The sequence below is a fragment of the Tiliqua scincoides genome, chromosome 1 (genome assembly GCF_035046505.1).
Source record: "Tiliqua scincoides isolate rTilSci1 chromosome 1, rTilSci1.hap2, whole genome shotgun sequence".
NCBI classification, from domain to species: Eukaryota; Metazoa; Chordata; class Lepidosauria; order Squamata; family Scincidae; genus Tiliqua; species Tiliqua scincoides.
This window is the reverse complement of record NC_089821.1, coordinates 46,149,422-46,174,184: the sequence shown is the minus strand read 5'-3', so window position 1 is coordinate 46,174,184 and position 24,763 is coordinate 46,149,422. Positions and strand designations below refer to the sequence as shown.

General features: G+C 41.8%; 1 protein-coding gene across 7 annotated transcripts in view; it reads left to right on the top strand.

Moving 5' to 3' along the window:
• MICAL2 (microtubule associated monooxygenase, calponin and LIM domain containing 2) overlaps positions 1–24,763 on the top strand; it is a 111,227-nt gene that overhangs the window by 32,263 nt on the left and 54,201 nt on the right. For all 7 annotated transcript variants that reach the window (XM_066639115.1, XM_066639114.1, XM_066639120.1 and 4 more), the window contains exons 2-3: positions 7,726–8,083; positions 24,256–24,463. In XM_066639115.1, coding sequence (XP_066495212.1) covers positions 7,784–8,083; positions 24,256–24,463 — 508 coding nt within the window. In that variant the 5' untranslated portion in view covers positions 7,726–7,783. The remainder of the gene's footprint in view (positions 1–7,725; positions 8,084–24,255; positions 24,464–24,763) is intronic.

Sequence of the window (24,763 nt, the reverse complement as noted above, 5' to 3'; positions counted from 1 at the left end):
GCGTTGAAGTTGTATATGTAGCCCAAGTACAGATTTGCTACCTTAGAATTGGGAACATGTAACATTCAGTTTCATGCACTTCATTAGTACAGCATTCAAATATGCAAATAGTTGTACCATAGAGAGACCTTGTTCCCTGGAAGTAAACTATTTTGTTCAACAGTCAATACCCTCTTGGTGTCGCTGCTAATTGTCATTTGGAGACATAAATAAGTGGTTCAACTGCAATTTTTCTACTTTTGAAGCATTCATGAGAAAGGTTTGAACTGTAATAGTAGCTGTTGCTTAACCCATTGTCTGCAGTTGTGAATAATTTTAACCATTGTCTGGAATTGTGAATATTTGGCTGCCTAATTAGACACTTGGCTAAGTAGAAGTCATGCCACTCTTTGAGGACTGCTGTATGAACAAGAAACTCACAATTATGTGTCTTTTGCTTAATTTGGACTTTTTTTTACTTTGAGATATGCATGAATGGTAAGAATGGTCTGTCTTCATGTTGTTACTTTTAACAATATTAGGACCTAATCCTATCCAACTTTCTAGCTCTGGCATAGCCACAATACAGCCCTGTGGTAAGGGAACACATTTTCCTATACCTTTAGGAAGCCCCAGTTAACTGCCCTTCCACTACTGGATGCAGTGCACACCCAACTGGCACAACTGTACTAGTACTAGAAAATTGGATAGGATTGGGCCCTTAATCCCCTTGAGAACAGAGTTACTGCAGACAGAGATCTGCCGTTCTCACAGATAAGCAGGTTTTGAGCCCCAAATCATGGAATTTTCTATGACTCTTGGATAAGGCAGGGGTTAAATTTAGGGGGTTCTATAATTTTGTCCAATTTTACCTGAAGCCAGATCCTGAAAAATAACCTTCCAGTAATTGTCACCTAATTTTTGTTCATTAACTTTTAAAATTCTGTTCTTCACAACATTTGTGTAAACACTGTCAGAGTAAGTGCCTGTAGACAACATACCAGTAGAACCATTAAGCAAATCTTTCTTTAAGGTGCCTGGTGTGTGAAGCCAGAGGCTTCACACATAGAACATGCAACATAAAACATGCAATTGGGAGTGTGCAGTTCAGTTCACAACAGGGGGACAAACAACAAGGACTGAGCTGCGCACAGTTGCAATCCTCTTTACTCAGTAGCAGACCCACTGCTTTCCATGGTGTTATTCTTAAGCAATGGTGCATTGCAGCCTGGGACCTTGTTTCAGATGGAAATGAGGATCACATCCTGGGATTTTAAAAACCAGACCGCTAAACTTGGGATGTGTGTGAAATTCTTTGCAAATGGCTTGCCAGGAATGTTATGAGCAGCAGCAAAAGAAAAGGAGGTATTTCCCTTCTTCTCCAAACTGGAAGGGAGACAAAGGGGCTTCTGGGAATTGTGGGGAGGCTTTGTGGGAGTATGTGCTGCATTCCATTGCAGCAGTCATACAGACTACAATCCCCAGAAGAGCCTTCACTTTTCTTCTTGTCTGGAGAAGAGGCTAAAGTGGCTGTCTCTGAATACCGTAATTACTGGTAAAAATTCTCCTTTTTCTCCACCTGCTTCCTGCTTCTCAGCCCATTTCCAGCCCCCCCCCTTCACCAGACAGCTGCTGAGCTTCCATAAGCTTCCCAGAAGCTCCCATTGGAGCCTGCTCCACCCACCGCATTGACCCGGGCATAAGTCGACCCTGGATCTCAGGCTCCATTTTTAGGCATAAATTTTTTGACCTATAGGCGAGTGTATGCGGTAATATTGATGTGCCTTTTAAAGGTATATTCTAGTTAAATTTTCTTTAACCTTCCATCATTGTTTGATTTGCATCAGTTTTATAATTGGAAGGCTTTTAAAGTAAAAGTTCAAGTCCTATTAATGTGACTTGGCTATGCATCCTCAAAGTACTTGCTATGTAAACCTTAAAGACAAACTTGGTTCAGTATAAAAGGGCCATAGATAGGTTTGTTGTAAACGTGAAGGTTATTTTAAACCTTCTTAAATTAAAGGTTATTGTAACTTTAAAGTTAACTTCAGTTGGCCTTACTGTGTGTTTTGGATAAGTTATAAAGCAAAGACAGGAAATAAAGTCAGCAAGTGCTCAACTTTTGTATTGAAAAGAAATTGGAGTACTATATAGGGATTTTCTGCAGTTGTGTTGACAGTATCCCAGAATTATAACATGGTAAAAGCATTATGTTGAGGAACTGAATTAAGAAGTTAAGATTATTATATATAAAGCAGCACAGTGATAAAAAATATGCAGTGGCCTATGCATACTGTTAGTAGAACTTATATTACCCACAGGACCATGACCTACAAAAGACTTCAGAGCAATATGTCCTAAACTTTTTGTATCTCTAGGGCATAGATTTTGCTCTAGATTAAATTGTAGGCACATGTCTGTCTGTTCAAAGAGATGCATGCATATTTTTCTATTAAATCCTGGATAATTGGATAGATGTCCTTGTAAATATAGGAAGGACACTGTACTTTCTGTACAGTGGCAGTGATTTATCTTGTCAGTGTATGGGCATATATTGACATCTTTACCCCCTTCCTCCAGATGATGTCATTGGTCATAGACTGATCATTCACCTCTCTGCTGTTGATACCCAAGACCTTTTGGTTCTGAGAGAGCATGGAGGGGCAGATGGCATTCAATATAGCAACTGAAGGACAAACTAGATGTGATGTTCAAGAGATGCTGTCATCTGGCTAGGGATTATTTTTGCTCTGTAGTAGCTGTTGCATGGGCCCCATGATCCAGATCAGGACCATAAATATTTGTCTCTGCTCCATTATTGAGCCAAAAATCTCTCCCAAAACTGTTATTGGCCTGAAAAGTGTCATTTGCTACAAAGTAATCCTGATTTTATATCTTAGTTTGTTCATAAAATTTGATTGGAACAATCCAGGATTTGCTGAGTTCAGATGGAATGATAAATTTCAGTTTGTGTTTCAAAACTACAAATGCAGGCTGAAAACTCCCTCTATTCATATACAAAGCAGACAGGCGAGCTGCTGCTGCTGCTACTAATTCTCAAGCATAGCTTAAACATGGCTTAGTATTACATCTGAATCTGGTCAGTGAATATCTGGGAGTCATTCAGGCTCATTTTCAATATCCTACAAATATTTAGAATTTGGAATTTGCGATATTTGTGGTCTTGCCTGTAAACTCTCATTTATGCATGTTGCTAGATAGCACTATTGATGCAATTCAATTTTTACGCAAACGTCTTTTAAGTTCAGATTTTTTAATAGCCTAATTTTTTTGTAACTTTGTTTTGAGTTTGAAAGATTTGAAGATTGTGATTGTTTAAAATATTTATTAACACAGTCTTCAAAAGTGTGTGGTTGGCTTTTTAAAGATATACAGACAATTGTGGGAAGAGAGCTAGGGCGTCTTCTGTTTCACCAATTTTTAAAGTATCTTTCCATTTATACAGCAAGTACTCTTCCCCTTCCCATGGCCTCCAGTCAAGATAGCACAGGTGGCACTATGATAATGCTACTTCTAGAGATGCAATTTGCTTTCTTTTCCATTTTCTTGTATCCTTTCCTGGGCATGTTGAAGTATGTCATAGGACTACATAATCTTGTGCCATTTTGCCTGTCTTCAGGGTGGTGATCATCAACCTTTTGTTTTAAGGGCTTTTCTATGGAAGAAGCACCAATTAAAATACAGTACTGTATTGTAAAAATCCCTACGGGGATTTAATTAGCCTGCCTATGTAAACCGCCTTGCATAAAGTCCAAGGAGAAATCTGAGGACCAAGAAAGGCGGTATAGAAATACCTGTATTATTATTATTATTATGTAGATGTTTTGATTTGGAGAAGCTGAACCCATGTAATATTCTGGGTTTGGTATTACTGAAATGAGTGGATAAGTATGTGGAGGACTAACTCTGCCCCTTTGGACACAAGAACTAGCTCTCAGTGTGGCCTTGATCTTGAAAGTCTATCTCACAAAGCACAGTAGAATTCAGCTGCTGTGTATATGGGTGTAATTATATACCCAAGTTTCTGTGAATGGTGTTGTTTGATGTTTGTGAGAGGGAACATAAGGGATAGCCAGTCTTTTCAGACACATCTTAACAGTTTTTATGGTTAACAGTTTTTTTTATGTTAACATCTTTGCAGATGGACAGTCTTTCAGAGAGATTTATGTACTCTGCTGAAAATGTCCATACTTGTAGTTTGCATTTCTTGTGCATTGTTTCTGTTTTTGTGGCTAATACCAGATAAAGCAGATTAACTTGGGAGGAACAGAACAGTATATTGGAAGGTGTATGTTTAAAATGTATCATTCTTCCAGCACAACAAGCAGTAACCTTGACCACTCATAAACATGATGTGAACCATTTTGAATTCTTTTGCTAGCCACAAGGCCATTTTATAAGAGGTTGTGAGAGTCCAGCTTTTTTCTTTAAAATAAAACATTGTATCGTCATTGTGTCAATTATGTTTTATTTTTTTCCAGTCCTATAAAGTTCAACTCTGAGACTGTATGGATACTGGTCTGTTAAGAGACAATACTGGTTTGAGGCCAGCATGTTACATACCATCTCTCAAATGTATTGTCTGCACTTGAATAAAATCCCAAATCCTATGATAGCCATGTTGAAAATTTATAGCCATGTTGAAAGTCTTAAAATGTACAGTATCTGCATCAGTTTTCGCTTCCATAGCAAAGTGAATAGAATGAGCAAAAGGCTCATACTGCGGTGGTAGAGTACAGTACATGCTTTGCATGCATAAGGCCCCATGTTCTACATCTATAAAAGGATTGGAAAAAACATGTGCCTGAGGCTCTAGAGACCTGTTGCTTATGAGAGTAGACTATGCTGAGATGAATGGTTTTACAGCAGCGTCATATTTCAGGTCATAGTTCACTGTTAACTTGTAGATGAAGCCTCTTGTACCTTTGTCTCCTTGCCCAATCCAGCCACTTTCAAGAGCTGAGGAGTGTTACTTTTTGTTTTAATAATGCTTGGTACAGATTAGTCTGTGCGACTCCATGCCACAGGATGTAGTGAGGGTGTCTGGTCTAGATGCCTTTAAAAGGGAATTGACAGATTTCTAGAAGAAAAGTCCTTTACAGATTACAAGCCGTGATGAGTATGTGCAACCGCCTGGTTTTAGAAGTAGGGTACTGTAGAATGCTAGGTATAAGGAAGTGGCAACAGGATGCAGGTGTCTTGTGGTCTTGTGTGTTCCCCGAGGCATCTGGTGAGCCAATGCGAGTTACAGGGAGCTGGACTAGATGGGCTTTTGTCCTGATCTAGCAGGGCTCTTCTTGTGTTCTTATGTTCCGTGCTTGGTAAGACTCTGTTCTCAGACTGACTTACTTAAGACAAAATGCCAAGAATACTTGAGTAATAAATATCCTGCAGAAGTATACATGCCATAGGAGACTTCTAAAAATCTGTGTGAACTTGGCAGTGCTTGAGAGAAAATTAAATGATCCATAGTTCTTTTAAACATTTGTAGAAAAATACTAAGGAACTTCACACTTGTGATCTGTGCAACCCGCTTTAAGAACATATCCCACATTTATAAAATCTCCAAGGTGAACTTTCCCATTCCTGGGTACTAATGATGCTATCCTTACTGAGGATTCAGGGTCATTCTGGTAAAGTGATCTCGGATGGACATAAATCCTCAGGCAGTGCCAAACCTTACTACTCCTAACACCCCTAATGAAAACCTGTTGTTTTGCTCCTCTTTCTTTGGCACTACTTATCAACATACAACCGCTAAATCAAGTTCAGCATAGCTTGACTTGAGTCACTGAGCCACCACCCCCTATGAATCAACTCAAAAACGAGTCATAACGGGGTCACTATCCGAGTTGCCCTTTAGTCACTCTAAAGCAGGGGTGCCCAAATCCCGGCCCTGGGAACACTTGTGGCCCTCAAGGACTCCCAATGCGGCCCTCAGGGAGCCCCCAGTCTCCAATGAGCCTCTGGAGATTTGCTGGAGCCCACACTGTCCCGACGCAACTGCTCTCAGCATGAGGATGACTGTTTGACCTCTCGCATGAGCTGTGTCAGAGAGATGATGTGGTCTCCAATGAGCCTCTGGCCCTCTGGAGATTTGCTGGAACCCACACTGCCCCGACGCAACTGCTCTCAGCATGAGGGTGACTGTTTGACCTCTTGCGTGAGCTGTGTCAGAGAGATGATGTGGTCTCCAATGAGCCTCTGGCCCTCTGGAGATTTGCTGGAGCCCACACTGTCCCGACACAACTGCTCTCAGCATGAGGGTGACTGTTTGAGCTCTCGCGTGAGCTGTGTCAGAGAGATGATGTGGTCTCCAATGAGCCTCTGGCCCTCTGGAGATTTGCTGGAGCCCACACTGCCCCGACACAACTGCTCTCAGCATGAGGGTAACTGTTTGACCTCTTGCGTGAGCTGTGTCAGAGAGATGATGTGGCCCTCCTGCCAAAAACTTTGGACACCCCTGCTCTAAAGGACTCAAGTCGAGTCACTCCCCCTTTCAAAAGCCCGCTGTGGAAAAAAACGGGCCTGCTGCTGGGGAATGTGTGTCTGTCGGAGTTCTCTTTACTCATTACGCTGATGTCCCTGCCCATCTGTAAACGGGGTGGGAGGGAGTGCGAGAGAGCAGGGACAGAAAAGGCTAGAGGGAGGAGGGTCTTGCGCAGTAGCTGTGAGGCTTACCAGGATGACCCGATCCTTTTCAGCCCTACTCATAGCTAGTCCCACTGCAGCTAGTCATTCAATGAGAATTTTTTCCCCCTTCCATATGGCGCAAAGTGTGATCGCTATGAACTCTCTCCCCCCGCCTCTTCTCCCTCCCTGGAATTCTCAAACCAATCGTAAGGTAAGAACCCCCTTGGCAACCTCCTTCTGCTCTCCCTCAGCCAATGAAAATAGCAGAATGCCCGTCCTTTGTCCAGTGATGATCTGTTCCTTCCATCCTATCAGGGACGGGAAAAGAGAGCTCAGTCCCACCTCTTCCTATTCGTTGTAAACATTAACCCTTTCCTGCCTCCCGGCTAGAACTTTTGTGCTGCTCATCAAATCGGAATGCTGGCCCCACTAGGTTTTTCACACTGCGGAAAAAGTAAGCAAGCACAGGCAGACTTGAGTCAGCATGCGTGGGGACCTGTGCTGAGTCAGGGGGACCCTGACTTGAGTCTTCTTCAGAGTCTTCCACATGTGCGACAAACAAGTCACCCAAAGCACACATTTTTGTGACTCAAGTTCCCAACTCTGGTAGGATCTAATTCACGGTCGGGGGTGGGTGATGCCATGGGTTCCAGTGTAGGGCTTTGGCTGTGGCCCACAACTACCTGTTGTTACTGCAGGAGGTATACATGACCACTTCCATGATGATTTAGCAATGACCATTGTGTTGGATGTTGGGTATGATATAGCGGAGTTCACTTTTATTTGAAAACAACTCCTCCCTTCCCCATTGAAGAAAACTTCATAGGAGACAGTCTGCTGATACAGTAAATATGTGTCCTTATGCAACCTCTGTGTTTCACTGCGTCTTGTGTAGGTCACACCTCAGAGCTGTAAGTCTGTTCAAAACTGCTTCATCCTGTATTCATGTAGCTGCATGAGAAGCTTATTCCTTGGGTTGTCTCTGATATATGCTTTGTATCCCATCATCTTCTTAATTTGCAGTTTGTAAAGCTGTGAATTTTGTGGTCCTAAGTTGGCACTAATTTGTTCTATGTGTTTCTCTCTTTCTAGATGTAACATGCTTGGGAGAACTTGGTAGCATTTTTCAACCAAATATCCGTTTAAGAGTATGCCATTAGGATATTCTGCTCTCTCCTCTTGGAACATGGGGGAAAAGGACGATGAGAAATACAGCCAAGCTGGCCATATATTTGAAAACTTTGTCCAAGCCTCAACATGCAAAGGTACAATACAGGCCTTTAATATCCTCACCCGTCAACTTGAACTAGACCCTTTGGACAACAGGAATTTTTATACAAAACTTAAATCAAAAGTGACCAGTTGGAAGGCCAAAGCCTTATGGAACAAGCTAGATAAAAGAGCAAGCCACAAGGAATATAAGCGTGGAAAATCTTGTGTGAACACTAAGGTAAGGCTACAGATTTGGATTCCAGTACACTAGTTTGACCTTTGTTGCTTATCCTTCCTAAAGTAACAGATCGGTATAAGTTGCAAGTTTTCAGTTATGCAAGTTTCAAGTGGTGTCCAATGTTTAGAAACAAGTATATTCATCAAATCAAAGATAGGGCCCAATAAGGGCCCAATCCCAAACAGTCCACGCTGGATCACTGCCAGCACGCGCTGTTGCAAACATGCCATAAAGCATGTTTGTGAGGGTGAGCATCCACCCAATGCTGGAGCTAGTCCAGCGTGAGTTGGTGGGCAGCAGAGAGGTGAGTGGGGGTGGGGGGAGGCATTCTGTGGCGGGGAGGGAATGTGGTGGGGGGGTTGAATGGGACTGGTAGAGCTGAGTTCCACTGGATTCTGAACTCCACGTAGGGCTGCGTGGCCTGACATGGGACTCCTTGATTCTGTGCTGGTTCAAGAGCTGCTGCCACACAATCAAGCAGCCCCATTGCAGGGCTACTTCTCTTATCCAGGGTTAGGAACAAAAGTTTACCCAAGGAGCCACCAGCAGCTGCCTGGTGTGCTTAGGATGCCAGGGCAGCCATTTTGGCACCTCAGCAGCCCCGCGTGCCGGGTAGCTCAGGGTTGGGCTGTCAGTCTCTCTAGCGATCAAAATATATATAGCATACATCCTTTTTCTGTTATATTTTCAGGTTACCAACTCGTTTTTGTGGTTTTGTTGTTCTTCTGGCTGTATCTTTGCATTTCCCTGCCCCCCCCCCGCCCTGAGTGGTCAGCTGGTCAAATCCACTTGGCTTTTGAAAACATTAGCTACTCATACAGTAACTTACACTCTGCCATAACACAGGTGTTAACATGAATTAGCCTTCTGTCACTGGGATCTTATGCCTGATATATTTTTGTACATTCTCAAATTAATATAATCTTTGCAATAATGGAGCAAAATATAACTTCAAGATTTTTATGGTCTGGTTTACAACTGTTTTAAAAATTGGTCTGTCCACCTGCCTGTTGCTGTGCTGACTACTTTTTAATCTTTGAAAGCAACATGTATTGCCTAACGTCATTACAATGAATCAAAAGACAGGAAAGGAAGGAGTGTGAGAATTTCTGACTTGATAAGAAGCTATGGCAGCTGTGCAGTTTCCACTGTCAGCCTGAAGAGGAAGTTGTCCTTGCCACAGCCTAAAGGATATGGAACACCTTGTCAAAAGACAGGAACTCTAGGGGGTGAAAAATTACACTAATTTGGCTTTGCATGCCTCACTGTTGTGGATATAATGACTTGAAGAATGCAAATTAAATGTGTAGTGTATATCTTTAGGCTTTATCATGTTTAAGTTTTTTTGGGGGGGCAGTGTTTCTAGCAGTTATCTTCTATTACTTGTATTCTGCTCATTGAATTCAAGGCAATGTATGGGATTATTTCTTTTTGTTCCCCCATAATGTCTTTTTTTTAAAAAATAACAATGATAAGCAATGGTCAGATTTTAGATAAGCTGTAGAATGAATAAAGCACAAAATTGGTTCCTATATCAGCTTAACTACCATTCTAAATATGTCATAAAGACTGAAAGTTGTTTTAACTACTATCAGAATCAGCAGCTTGCATATGTGAAAACAGTTAATCTGGGGAATGCAAATGAAAACATTGACTGTGGATGACAGGCTTACTGTGGTTATCAAGCATGCATTCCTTATTTATGATTCATAGTCTACTGTGAAAATATATTTGTGGCACATGAGTGATAGGTAGCACATACAGACAAGAACAACTCCCTGGTGATTACTCTGACGTCAAACTGGTATTGGAAGGATACATGTACCATCCTGTCACCTAGTACCTTGTAGTAGATACTTGGCAGTAAACTGATTTTTCCCACACATAGCAACAAAGCTGATAGGCTGCTCCAAACAAGAGGTTGTTTTAGATGGGTCATGATTCTCACCTTGAACAAGATGCCCCAACTTAAATTGCCCAATCAAGCTCATTTTCCAGGTAGATCATGGGGTTTGCAAACACCCCCTTTAGTAAACGTGAGAGCCAGTGATATGCTGCAGTTCATGTTGGGCTTGGGTGTGTGAAAGCCAGATAAAGATAATTCCTCAGACATAACTTGTCTTGGACAAGTTTCTGTCTCCAGCTGAACCTGTCCCACAGCCTAATCCACCTTTCCTGTCTAAGTATGATGATCCTATGCAAAATAAGTTGAGAAGCATCTTTTTAATATAAACAACAGATGGACATTAAAAATTAGCACTGCAATTATTACAGTCCTGTGGTAGAGAAAACTCAAACCATTACAAATACAGTTTAAAAGTTGTGAAGATAAACACTAGTCACAAGTTATTTGATGGAAAAGCAATGTAAATGTTGCAAGTAAATGAATGCAGGTAAATGAATTTGCATAAACAGATGCATTTTCAGGAAGCAGAAATTCCTGTAGGCAATTGCTGCAGAAGTTTCTTAAACTGTAGCAGAAAGGATAATGTGCTAGATCCCTGATCTGTTAGTGTTCACACAGTGGATTTTGCCAAGGGGAGTTATTGATTCTCCCTCACTGGAGATCTTCATCAAGCAGTCTTGACAGGCACCTGCTGGAGATACTCTAGGACAGGGGTGCTCACACTTTTTTTTTTTGGCTCGAGAGCTACTTTGAAACCCAGCAAGGCCTGGAGATCTACCAGAGTTTTTTTTAAATTCCATTATAGTCAGTGGGGCTTACTCCTGTGTAAATGTGGACAGAATTGCAACCTCAGAGCCCAACCCTATGGTGTCTACTCAGAAGTAAGTCCCATGCTAGTCAATAGGGACTACTCTCCGGTAAGTGTGGATAGGAGCTTTAGAGCAGGGGTGCTCAAACTTTCAACTTTAGGGATCCTGGACCTTTAAAATTGTGTAGGAGAGAATTTCAGCAGGTGCAGCTTGTCATCTGTGGGATGACAAGTTGCACCTGCTGAAATTCTCTCTTCTATACACTTGTTAAAGGTCCAGCATCCCTAAAGTTGAAAGTTTGAGCACCCCTGCTTTAGAGCCCAATCTTTTGCATGTCCCCTCAGAAGCAAGCTCCATGCTAGTCAATGGGGCTTACTCCCAGGTAAGTGTGGAGAGGATTGCAGCTTGTGTGCCCAAGCCTAAATTTGTCTCCTCAGAAGTAAGTCCCATGCTAGTCAATGGGGCTTACTCCCGGGTAAGTGAGGAGAGGACCGCAGCCTTGGGCACCTGCATCTCTCAATTGCTGCTGAACTTCCCCATCTGGAGGCTGCCACCACCCTGCATCAGCGGCACTTCTGAGTGGCCCCAAGCAACTCCTCCAGACAGTCCCGGGCTGCTCCCGAGCCCTTCTGGAGATGCTCCTCAGGTTCTCCAAGGCACAACCGAAGTTCTGCTCCGAGCCTTCCCTGCAAAGTCAAGCCCAACCCTTGTTTAGCTCCACTACAGTTACCTGGGTGTAAGAACCATTGACTATAATGGGACTTACTTCTGAGTAGACAGGCATAGGATTGATCCTATGCACATTTACCTGGGAGTAAGCACCATTGCCTATAATGGAATTTAATTCAGGGTAGAACAAGCATAGGCCTGTGTTGTAGGGCTGCAATCCTATCCATACTTTCCTGGGAGCAAGTCCCATTGATTATAATGAGATGTACTTCTGAGTAGACATGCATGGAATTGGGCTCCAAAGCCCATTTTATCAGATGCATAAAGTGTCTGCATTTAGCAAACAGATACACAGGGGGATACAAAGAAAAAGTTATAGGGGGAAAAAAGTGATTAACAGTACAGTTTTCTGCATGTTTACTCAGAAGTAAATCTGTGTTCAAAGGATTCGCCTCCAGGGAAGTGTGAAGTGATGGTACAAAACAACCTCGCAGTTCCATTGGGACTGAATTGAATATGTGGCTCAGTTTTAGTTCCACGAAGCCAGAGCCCCATCCTATGCATGTCTACTCAGAAGTAAGCCCTGTTAGAGCCAGTGGGGCTTCCTCCCAGGAATGTGTGGACAAGCTTGCATCCTCAGAGCCCCATCCTAGGCATGTCTACTCAGAAGAAAGCCCCATTAGAGCCAACAGGGCTTACTTCTGTGTAAGTGGCTAGCACTGCAGCCCCAGCCAGGCTCCTTCCCACATGTACCTCAGGGCAGAAATCAGCAGCCTGCCTGCTGCCCCTGAAGCAACCTCTCCGCTACCACGTGGCCCGGTTGGGAGAGGTCTAGCTAGAGCTCCGCAATCGATTAGTGAGGGCTGTCCTGCAAAGTCAAGCCCAACCCTTTAGCAGCTAAAGGCAAAATGAGTCGATCTCAGAGCCCTTAGTCTATAGACTAGAGTAGACTAAGGGCTCTGTGATCGACTCATTTTGCTTCGCGATCGACCGGTAGCTCGGGATCGACGTGTTGAGCACCCCTGCTCTAGGAGGATTTCTTGTTATATCCAGGGGTTGAACTAGATGACCTTGTGGGGCTCTTCCACCAGGGGATAGTAGAGACTTGGTTGTGGGAAAAAGGATGGTGCAAATGGGCCCACAGGACAATTGTTCTCATAGCTCTTATGATATCAAGCTTTATTTTATGATTCATATCCTGAACACCAGGAACAGTTAATGTTCTTTTCTTGCACTGTTCTGTGAGTGTCTTTCATCTGATAAAAATATATGCTGTCTTAAGACAGTGTGTGGAAATACTTTCCTAACCAAACTTGGTGGTAAGCAGTATGTGAGTCTTACTCATGTCTGCTGGTACTGTTAGTTCTGTGCTGATCTCATAACATTTCCCCAGCCCACCCCCAACCACTATAGACTGTCATATGGAACAATTAGAACTGCTGATCTAGGAAAAACAAGTTGTCCTAATCTATTTTATTATATTACTCTGTCATCAGAGTGAATTGCTTGTTGGGAAGTGGCTGAGGCATAATTTTTTAACCCAAAACACACTGGAAAACCTTTCTAGTTGGAGCTGGCATTTGCTGCAAAGAATCAGAGAAATGGTTGTGTACCATTCTGAATGGGGTTCATGGGAAGAGCCTCTTAAAATAGTGATAACCTAATTTGAGTTTTTGGTATATCTTGTCCCAATGAATTGGATGGGTAGGCAGGGAAACGATTGTCTGATCAGGAAAGCTGCTGTGTGTGTCCCCTGATCACTCCCCTGATGTCCCCATCCCATCTGTAAACAAGGTGGGAGGAGGTCCCCTACAGAGACTGGGGACAGAAGTGGCAAGAGGGAGGAGAAGCTGGGAAGCTTAGTATGACCCAGTCTTCTGCAGCTTTATTCAGAAGTAGTCCCATTGTGGCAGGTCATTTAATGAGCCTGCTGGAGCCATGCCATTCTCCTGGATGGCTGGCAACACACACCAGTGATGAGTTCTGCTATATTAGTTCAGATCATTCTTATCTGTGTAGCTAGAGAGAACACTCTTACTTCCAAGAAAATGACTAGGACAAAGTCATGTTTAACTTAATAGAAAAGGTGAGTTCAGCTGACTTCTTAAAAGGTTGACTAGCTTGTTTTATAATGAAAACCAATGACTCTGCTTGTTTAAAACAACACTGTGTTTTTGGATGATGCAGTAAAGCAGCATGTTCTTAGAATGCGAATCATGTTAGCCCTGAAGGCTACTGACATTAAACAAGAATTGGTACACACACTTTTACATAAACAAGATCATCTCTTGTTGGTTTGTCTTATTTTACTGTGCAATATTTTAAAATGTCAGATATAAACTTAGTGGGAATTGACATAGGCCCGTATTTATTACTTTTATGTTAGCCAAATACTGTACACAGTTTGTAATCCTACTGACAAAAAAGCATGTTTAACCAAGATGGGGAGACTGTTCCAAATCTTGAGTATTACACGGTAAAACTGTAGATAGAGAGGCTCAATTCTTATATTACTGGCTGTGGAATGATCTGTTGCAGGAGACTTGAGTGAGGATGACATTGCCAAAAGCAGGAACTAGGATTAATTGGAGAAATAGGTGTTTGGGGTGGGGGTGGGGGGGGGGTGGAAGAGTAAATGAGAACCAGAAAAGAGCAGTACCGTTTGAATTCTAAAATGGAAAGGATGCTTAGGAAAGTGGTGGCATTGACACCATTCATGGAGGTAAGAAGGTGAGGATAGAAGAGGCATTTAGATTTGATCTGGAGAAGGTTATTGGAATTCACAAAACCAACTTCAGTGTAGATTGGGCATAATGCTTAAGACATTATGGACTGTTGAAACATTGGAAGCAGAAAGAGTTGGAGACACACTGGAAGTGATCAAAGATAGTCATCTTTTTTTCCTGATAGCTCAAGGACCATTTTTCAGGGTCTCATGGACCACCTGTGTTCCCCGGACCACAGACTGGGAACCACTGCTCTAAGGAAAATAGTGGAGTGCTCTAGAGGACCTTAACCTTAAATTACCTAAGAACCTTTTCTGTGCACTCTATGTACTTCAACTGTCTTTTACTCTAGTTGAGCACAATATTCAGTGCCAATAATGTGCTGTCTCTCCAACACTTACTGGGTAGATAGACAAAACTCTTGCTCCACTTACCCTATAAGGCTGGCTAGATGGGTGCACCTGGATAGTCTCCAGTAGAAGGAATAAAGAAAAGCTCAAAAATTAAAATATAATGTTGGGCTGTAGTCTCATCACATGACCCTCAGTGGTCCCTAACCTTGGAAGTAGGATGTGAAGCTGTAACTTTGATGCCACCACCTCCTGGCCAAAGGAGAGAACTACAAAAGAACCAACTACAAGCCTTATGGATGCATTTAGAAAGCCTGTCCTACAACTCTTAATGTCTTGAAAGAATGGAACTGTTATTGTGACCTTGATCTTGGAACAGGCAAATGACAGACTAGATACCTAAAGGACAAAAAAATTAGATTATACAGCTAATTTGGATGAGAACCTACTTGTTTTATATGCAATGCTAAACTTTATATATATATGGCTCCTTGAGAATGTTTCAAACATGGGGTGAAGAAACTTATAACAACATTTGACATTTCTTCTGTAATTGATATGTTTTCATATGTTGAGTTCATTTGGCATCTGTTAATCCCCCTCAAATATTTTTTCTTTAAGATTGTGAGCCCCTTAACAACAAATCTACTTAACGTTAAAAAAAAACACTTTAAGCTGCTTTGCATCCATGGGATAGGATGGGATATAAATTGGAGAAACATTTATTAATACAAATTTTACTAGTTAAAAGGAGGAAATTTTTTACTAATTTTGCTATTTAAAATGCTGATATAGTTCAGAATTTATGGATTGAATTTTTTTTGGCAAATAATAAATTAACATGTCAATACTAGATTGCTTGCATAAAAAGTGCCTGTTTTACATTACGGTTTCCAACAATTATTTAATTAGACAGTTTTTGGAGCAATTTTTAGTAGCAGTTTTAATCAAATTTTATATGCAAACTTCATCCTGAATTGTAATAACTAGAATTATAATTCATTAAGATTTCCCCCCCCCCTTGCTTGGAGAAAATATTTCCCTTGCTCTCTGTATGTCAGTTCATTTTTTTTAATATCTGACAGTGCAATCTTGCACGAGTCTACTCAAAAGTTAGTCTCACTGATTTCAGGGAGATGTGCTTGCTAGAAAGGTGCATAGACTTGCATCCCAAATCAAGAAGAGCTCCTGTGAGCATGAAAACTATTGTTGGCCTCTGTCAATTCAGGTGTTGCCCTGGTTTGCTTCCCTTGCCACTGCTAAGCACAAATTGGCCTTTTCTGGAGGTTGGTCTGTAGTGTGTCTGTTTTATGTCAAGCACAGCATGTTATCAGAAGAGTACAATCTGCTGCTTGTATGCATGTCAACAGACTTAAGAGACTTCATATTCTGTGCTTGCTTGCTTTATAAAAACAAAACAACTAAAGCATTTAGGAAGAGTGTGATACAGTTTGAGTTCAGCAAATAGTTGCCTGTCTTGAGAGGGAGGGAAAATGGTCACCTGTTGAATAGCAGTGGTAGTGAGACAGCTGGATTGTGGGGCATAGTAGTCTTTATGTTAACATTACCAGTCCTGTTTCTTCCCATGGCAGCAGGTTTCAGTAGGACCTCTGATTTTATAGGTTTCTTTCTTTCTTTCTTTTGTTGCCTTTGACTCGCCTAAAGGCAGCATGAGGTTCGTTACCCAGAGTGCTACATCCCAATTTAACACTTTGAGGGTAAGTATAGCAGAAAACAGCTTGTTTATTGCTGGTACAAAAACGACAACAAGGAAGCCAGTTGCCTCAGATCATGCGCAAGTGTAGCTAGACGCAGCCAGCTTTTTCAAACATAGACAAGCATAGACAAAGGGTCCTGTAAAATTCCATCCCTGCCAAATTCAAACATCCCCTTTACCCCTCCTATTGTTGCTTTGGCAAGATAACGCAGACCAGTTCTGTCTGGTCTTCAAGGACTAGGGCACTAGAGAGCCAGGCACTGTGTCAGGGGTGGCTCACAGTTTTTTGCTAACAAGCATTTTAGGCTAACAAGCATTTTAGGACCAGAGTCAGAACTGAGTCATTACTTTGTGTAGAGTCTAGTGACAGCTCTTGGCTCACAGCATTTCTTGCTTGCTTGCTTATGAGCAATAAACTATGGAAATAGGTGAATTTTAAAACACGGGAAATGTGGAGATCAGTTGGGAAAGCGCAGTAGATAGTAATAGGAGATATCAAACTTCCCCCAAAGTAGAAGAGTAGTCACTTCTGAGAACTGAATCCAGAAGTTGCGTATTTTTCAGGCCATTCTGAAGCCTGCAGAGGCATCCAGCTTCTGCAGACTTCAGAAAGCCCTCCGGAAGTTACCAGAGCACAGTTCCTGTCCCCTTCGGAGGACTGACAATCACGGATTTGATTATCTGTGGTTTTCAGTATCCATGGGGGGATCCTAGAGCAGATCCCCCGCAGATACCGGGGCCCCACCTGTATAATCAAAGGAAGAACAGGCAGTACACAACACTGTCTTAAAGTGAATTAACATCTTTATGTTATAATGAACATTACTTAGTTAATACTTGAGAGCAGAGGAGATTCTCCTCTATTAAGAGGAGAATTTCACATGCTGAAGCAGAATGCAAAGCATAGAAAAATACTATGGCAGAGATTTGTATTTCATCCAAGTGAGGGCTTTGATTAAGCAAGCAGCAACCCAGGTTTACTGGGCAGGGTTTCCTCCAACAGATCCTGTATGCAATCACTTTTCCAAAACTTAAAGGCATAAACTTTTGTTGGGGATTCTAGGAGAAAACTGCTGCTGGAAGACAAAAAATAGTCACACACCAGCCATCAGGAGCAAGAAATATCTCAATTATTCATGTGCACCAGAGGCTGAGGGTACTATTTTACCTACATATCCTGTTTGCCAGGTATAATTATGCATATTGTTACACATCAAATGGTTTCAGGAACTTATAATTTTCTTTCTAAAGGGCCTTAAAAACTAGACCTGAGCATCTTAAACAAGGATTTCTAGACACACTGGTTTTGGGCTGAGGCTGGTGGGTGGTGTGATGGAAACCAAGAAACCACCATGGCTGACCAGAGATTAAAAGGGACCAGACATCCTTACAGATGTCACCTGATGGCAGAGGCACAGGGGCTGCTACATCAGCACTACAAAGATACTTGGCTGCTAACCTAGCAACTGTTGTGCCTTTATTATTATCCCGTAATGCCCATATACTATCATACCATAAACCTTTATTGGCATTAAAACAATAAATAGCAGTAACAGTCAGTAGCCAGTGCAGTGGCTGTGTTGCCGAGAGGGAAAGTCGCAGCAGGGAACTGGTAGGGATAGAAAGGGGGAAAACTAGGAGGGGAATAGGATCAAGGTGGGGGTTTTAGCTTAATAACTGCGGAGAGAAATTCTGCTACTGCGTTGGTAGTGACCACAGAATTGTCACCCAAGAGGACAAGTAAGGGGTCAGTAAAAGTACCAGAAAAAGAGGACAGCAGGGGTTTCAAGTATGTATCTCGGAGAGATTGGTGGGCCGGGCAACAGAGTAATATATGGTCCACTGAGTCTGGTTCTAGGGAACAAAAAAGACATAATCTGCGATTGTGTGGGATATTGGAGAATCTGCCAGAGTGGATAGCTGAGGGGAAGATATTAAATCTCACGAGCATAAACGCTCTCCTCTTAATGGGGTTAAACAGCTTACTGAAATAATTGAAAGGATGACCAAGTGAGGGGGGGAGGCCAAAAAACTGGAGAGAACAGGTAGGGTTGAGATTTGAAGAGAGTTGGTTAAATTTGAATTCCCAGAGTTTAGATTTGATCATTGAGTGGGCCCTGTGGAGATTAATGTCTGCAAGGGATTCGGGGGACAGGTCTAACGAAAGAAGCTTGGAATCGATAAATTTGAACCACTTAGAGACGTAAGAGTCCTTTAATAGATCTCTTAAAAGAGACTCAGAATGAGTACTTAAGTGTAGGCGGAGCCAGAACTTAAAAGTGAGGGACCACGCGATGGTAGAGGGGAGGTGGATCCCTAGTTCGAGCATAAGGGTAGATGGCCTAATTAAATTGGGAACCCCTAGAATTCATCTAAAGAAGGAGGCTGCCACTTGGTCCAGATCTTGATTCGCAGCCTCTATCCAAATGGGGGCACGGTACAGCAGTTGGGAAAGAATTTTAGTTTTGAAAATGTGAAAGGCAGCGGGAACGTACTGATTGCCACTAGAGTAATGAAAATGAGCAATCACATTTAAATGAAGTGAGGATAAAGAAATAGCATATTTCCTGTGAGGGAGCCAGCTGTGACAGAAATGAAAGGTAATCCCCAGATATTTGAAAGTTTGAACTTGTTGAAAGGAGAGATTACCTATCTTCCAGGGGAGCAGGGCCCAGGATTTAGCAAAAACCAAGATTTTGGTTTTTTCAGAATTAATTATTAAATCGTTGGATAAACAGTAATCTTGACAAGAGGACAATGAGTGACCTAGGCCAGATCTTGTGACAGACAGGAGGATTGCGTCATCTGCGTAAAGAAGGATAGGAAGGGGGACACCATTAATGGAGGGAGGGGAGTTCTGACAGCTAGATAGGAAAGGGGGTAAGTCTGCCAGAAATAAATTGAAAAGAAGAGGGGTGAGTATACAGCCTTGGCGAACTCCTTTGTTGATGGGAATTTTATCAGATGTGGTACCCAGGCCATTAAGACGAACCTTACAGAAATTAGATGAATGAAGGCGGCGAATTAAAAAAAGAAGACGGGGATATATCCCCCAGCTGGCCAATTTGTTCCACAGCATGACCCTGTTAATAGAATCAAATGATCCGCGGAGGTCTATAAAGGCCACAAAGAGTTTGGCACCATGGTGGGCAGAATACTTCTCAGCCAAATAGGAAAACAGAAAAACATGATCGACAGTGGAAGCACCTGGGCGGAAGCCGATTTGTTCTCTACCCAGTAGGGCTTTAGAAAAAGCCCAAGATGATAGTCTGGTGAGTAGATATTTAGAATAAAGCTTCCCTATAAAGGAAAGAAGGCTAATTGGTCTGTAATTGCCCGGGTGGGAAGGGTCACCTTTCTTGAAGATAGGGATGAGAATTGAGGAGAGCCAAGAATCTGGGAACAGGCCAGTTTGATTAATTAGGGTAAAAAGGTTAGATAGGGTTTCCGACCACCAAGAAGGGTTGCTGGTTAAGATTTCGCTTAGGATGTCATAGGGACCGGGAGCTTTCCCGATGCCCATATACTATATGAGAGTATTTGATCCCCACTCAGCACTCTTATGTGGTGGCTTGCCACCCATCATTCCAAAGTTTGTCAGAGTTAACATCATAATATTCTTGGGAGTGAGGGGGGGGGCGGAAGTGGTCTTTTTTTGTGACACTAATACATCAAGTGGCGTTGCACTTTCTAAGGCAAGTCAGGCAGGTTTTAATCAGAGAAGACTGTCACTCCCATGAGCAACATTCTTTGCCTCTAGAAAACCGCTTCAGAAAATGTATGTATCTTAATTACCACTGCTTTTGGAAAACAGGAACCTGATAACTCATTCCTCCATTTTTTTGATTAAGCCAGAGGACCCTATTCTTTATATGCTCACAGTCGAGTCTGGGGAGGGGGGCAAAATCCTTAGGGCCCAGGCTCCCAGGGGCCCTGGGCCATGACAAAATGAACTATTTAGTACAAAACAAATTACAAAATAAATTTGGGCATATCAGTCTCATCCTATCCAAGGCTGCATTTCCATTGCGGCTTTAATCCACCTTTCAATGCACTTCTATTACATCAGTACATTCTGGAGACTGTAGTTTGTTAAGGATATCCACTCTAATGTCTCTCAGATTTGTTAAACTACAAACCTCCAAATAATGCATTAGGGGAATGAAGCGCAATGAAAGGGGATTAAAGCTGAAGTGGAAATGCAGCCCAGGACCAGAGCATAGCTCTGGTCGCCTCCAGAGGATTCAGTTGTCTAACCCAATGCAGGTCCGGTGGACCCATACTGAGTCAAATCCAAATCTGCGGATAAACAGGCTCCACCTGTACAGCACTTTCTGTTGAATAGATCACCTCATGCGATAGTTTAATAGTCTAACATGTGCTTAAAATTCTATGGTGGGGCCTTCATACCTTCTAACAGGTCAGTAAACATCTGCTAAGATGTCTGTAGAGTTGCTTGTGTTTTTCTTCAACAAAGCTGGGTGTCCAGGCAGACAGATATTTTATAGAGCACAGTTTCTATTCTATTTACCCAGTAAATAGTAGTAAATGCTTGGAATAAGCTCATTGATTCCCCCCAGTAGAATTATATGTTTAAGGGCACAATCCTAACCCACTTTCCAGCACTGGCATAAGGGCAATGCAGCTCTAAGGTAAGGGAACAAACATTCCCTTACTTTCAGGAGGCCTCTGTGAGTGACACCCAACTGCAGGATGCAGCACATGTCCCATTGGCACTGCTTTGCCAGTGCTGGAAAGCACTGACATAAGGGGTTAGGATTGTGCCCTAAGTGTGGGTTGGCTGATGCCTTAACCAGGACTCAAAACATTGTTATAAGTTGATTAGATGTGTTTTGTTTTATGATTTGACATATAGCCTTATAATTAGAAATATTTAATATTTTCTCTTTCACAGTGAAAACGGTATTGAGGTTTTAGGTTATACTTGTTGACCAGTGACTGGATGATTTACTAAAATAGAAACTTTCACTGAGTTAGAAATAGAGTGTCTTGAATCTTTGACTGAGAATGTATGACTTTTGCCAGAACTTGCCATTTTCTACATAGTAGTGTTTAAAGTATGGGGGGAAGGTACCCAAAAGATACTTTTCACATAGCTCTCTGCTTTTAGATGCTTCATAGCTATTCTTCTTTGGGGAGAAATTTGATGAATTAATTTCATAAAATATCGTTATACCATGCAGTAAAGACAATTGGAACGTAATGGTGTGTGTTTTTCTGTGGAATGCTTGAAGAGTTAGCTGGTCGACTAATATGGCAGGGAGTTCCACAGGCTCGTCACCTTGCCAGAAAAGGCTTTCTCATGTTTTACTACAAGCTGACCTTCCAGTGGTGATGGAACATGCAAAATGGCCTCACAATGATTTCAGGAGTGTGGGCGGATTCATATGGAGAATGGTGATTGTTTGGGTACCTAGTTCCTAAAGCCTAGAATGCTTTATAGGCTATAATGAGCACTTTAAATTATGCCTGGTCTATATCATCTTAAGCAATAAATTGTCACTTTGTAAATAGCATCTCACATAAATAATTCACAGAATATTTCAACAAAGATGACACATTGCAGTGTACGAACTGTACTTAAGTATGAAAGCTTTCGAAATAAATGAAAAAGCAAACTGCAGAGAAGCAACAATAAATAAGTCGCTCCTTGGTAACCCCAAATTGTGATTTTGAAAGGTTTGTTATCTGCAGTTCTTTGTTGGAAACAGGCAGAGCTCTTTGGCCTGTTTTGCAGATTGTTAATAAAAGACCCTACTTGGAGGGATGAAGTTCATTCTTTGGAAAGCCTATTCTGAATGAGTCACTTTGTGTAAAGGGCAGTGTTTGTGTATACACATAGATTGTTGGTTGGGCCCCCCCCCAAAGTGCATTATTCCATTTATGGCATGCGTTTGTTGAGAGCAGCTAAATATTTTTGTGTACAACAGTTGAGTTCCATTGTAAATATGTCATTGTCAGAGCTCAAAGTTCTCATGTTAATCATAACAGTATGTTCTGAGAAACTACCCAGGCCCCTGCCAACAGTACTGCTCTCCCAGCCTCAGTAGCATCTGGGTTGGAACTTGTTCACCCACATAATTAGGCCAATTGATCCATTCTCTTAGGACAACAGCAGGCACCTTATTCTGAAATAAATGATTGGAAAGTATTTTAGCACTAACAAGTCTAAGAAATGGTAAATGGGACAGCTTTTATTACAGCGTTACCTTCAGGCTTGAGAGAAAGCAAGTATGAGAATGATGGAAGTGTATTTATTCAGGACAGTTTTTGGTTTAAATGCATCTCCTTGATATACAGTAGCAGCAAATTATTTACATGCAAAAATTGATTGCTGCTTGAGACTCTTGCTATGAAATGCTCATGTTGTGTGGCCAGGTGGCAAAGTGGAAGTCATCTCTATCTGATCCTTTACTTTCTATGTCTGATGTTTGTTCTGATTCCAAGATTCATAAACTCAGCAAACTTGATATGCCATGCTACTCCCTTCTCCTTCAGTCCAGATGTACCCTTTTCTACTTTCTTGTCAAAGGCATCTATGCTGCTCATTTGTTCAAGGGGTAAAAAGAGCTTTATTTCCTACTCATACAGCTGCACTCAGTTCTGTAGATCTAGGGTGACAGTTGACAAAAGGAATAGTGTGTTTTCACAAAATAAAATTGCCTTTGTTTAGTGTGGGTGAAGGTGACATATGCTCCATTTTTCTAAGTATATGGTTTAAACAGACTAATCATCCAGTTTAAGAACTGAAATCTAAGACCTTGAGTCAGTTAACATAAGCCGTGTTCATGCTCTTTGAGTGTTGCTAGGGCACATGGCGAAGCCTACTCAAAATTGAAGCAGTCACCTCTTTGCTTCACCATGTGGCCAAACTTCTGGTCTGCATGTTTCAAGATGAAGCAATTTTAATATGCTTCTCCAAAGCACATTTGAAGTGGTTATTGGCCCTTGAAAGCATAAATTTATGGTGTAGAGTTGCTAATTTTGCTTTGCCCCAAGTACAAATGCTTGGTTAGCCAGCATAAGACAATTACATATTTCTTTCATGGGTGTTTATAGGGTGCCCAAATGACTTGAGTCCATTGTCAGTCCACCACAGATGGCATCGTTTATCAAGCATCTGGTCACCCACGTGCTGTTGCTCTGGCTGTTTCATCTGACATACTATACAAACTGTTTTAGGTGTTTGTCCATTTCAGCAACTCCTACCTAGAGCCAGAGTTCACTGAATTAATTACAGAGGGTGCTTCATCAGTCATTGCCTTTCTATAGCATTGATGTAACCTCTTGTTTTGCATAGGAAGTTCCTTTTATGAGGCTAATTTATAGTCAGATCACTAGTGCTAGTGAATGAAAGCTTCTAAACCCACTTTTTAGAATGAGAATCTGTCAGAACTTACTGGAAGTGACATCATCATGCAGGAATTTTTTTAGCAATCCTAGGCTGCAATCCTACCCACACTTACCCAGGAGTAAGTCCCATTTACTATCATTGTTAAAAGCATATATATGGTAGCTTGTTAAAAGTACAGATGTGTAACATTTCCCCAAATGCAGTCACATACCATGGTAGCATCAAGTCTAATAAATGCTTGGAGATTGATAAGAGGAAGAGACTTCCATAATTGGTGAAGAGACAAGAACATCTTGTTGGGCACCCTCCTGGGCAGCCTGAATTGATGTGCTGGTTTCTGAATAAGTGCACATAGGTTCCCAGGTACAAGGTGAACTTTCTTGGCTCTCATGAAAACAAATGAGTGTGGGGAACTTGTCTGAATGTTTCAGAATATTGTTGATGTTCTCTACTGATTAAGGAATATACCAATTTTAGAATTTGCTTCCAGAGTTCTAATTTATTTTTTCCCCTTCCTGCAGTGTTTGATTATTGGAGGTGGCCCTTGTGGCTGATTAAGGAATATACCAATTTTAGAATCTGTTTCCAGAGTTCTAATTTATTTTTTCCCCTTCCTGCAGTGTTTGATTATTGGAGGTGGCCCTTGTGGCTTGCGGACTGCCATAGAACTTGCTTTTCTTGGAGCCAAAGTTGTTGTTGTGGAGAAGCGGGATACTTTTTCAAGAAATAACGTTCTTCATCTCTGGCCTTTTACAATTCATGACCTTCGAAGTCTGGGAGCAAAAAAGTTTTATGGAAAGTTCTGTGCAGGATCTATTGATCATATCAGTAAGTATGGTGGCTATGAAATGTGATGGCAGTCATGTTCTCTGAAAAGGTACACATTACACAAGGGCACATAGTGAATGTTTTGCAATGATATGGCAGAAGTATTGGCTGCAGTTAACTACACAATTGTGTGCAAGCAAGTTAAGATTGTGCAGGTTTTCAACTGTTGGCATATAGTATGACAAAATATCACAGTGCATTCATAGCCAGTTCTAGGTTCTTCTGGGAGAAGATGGAATAGATGCACCAACAGGTAGTTAGTATAATATTATAACCCGGTCTCCTCTAGCCTCTTTCCTA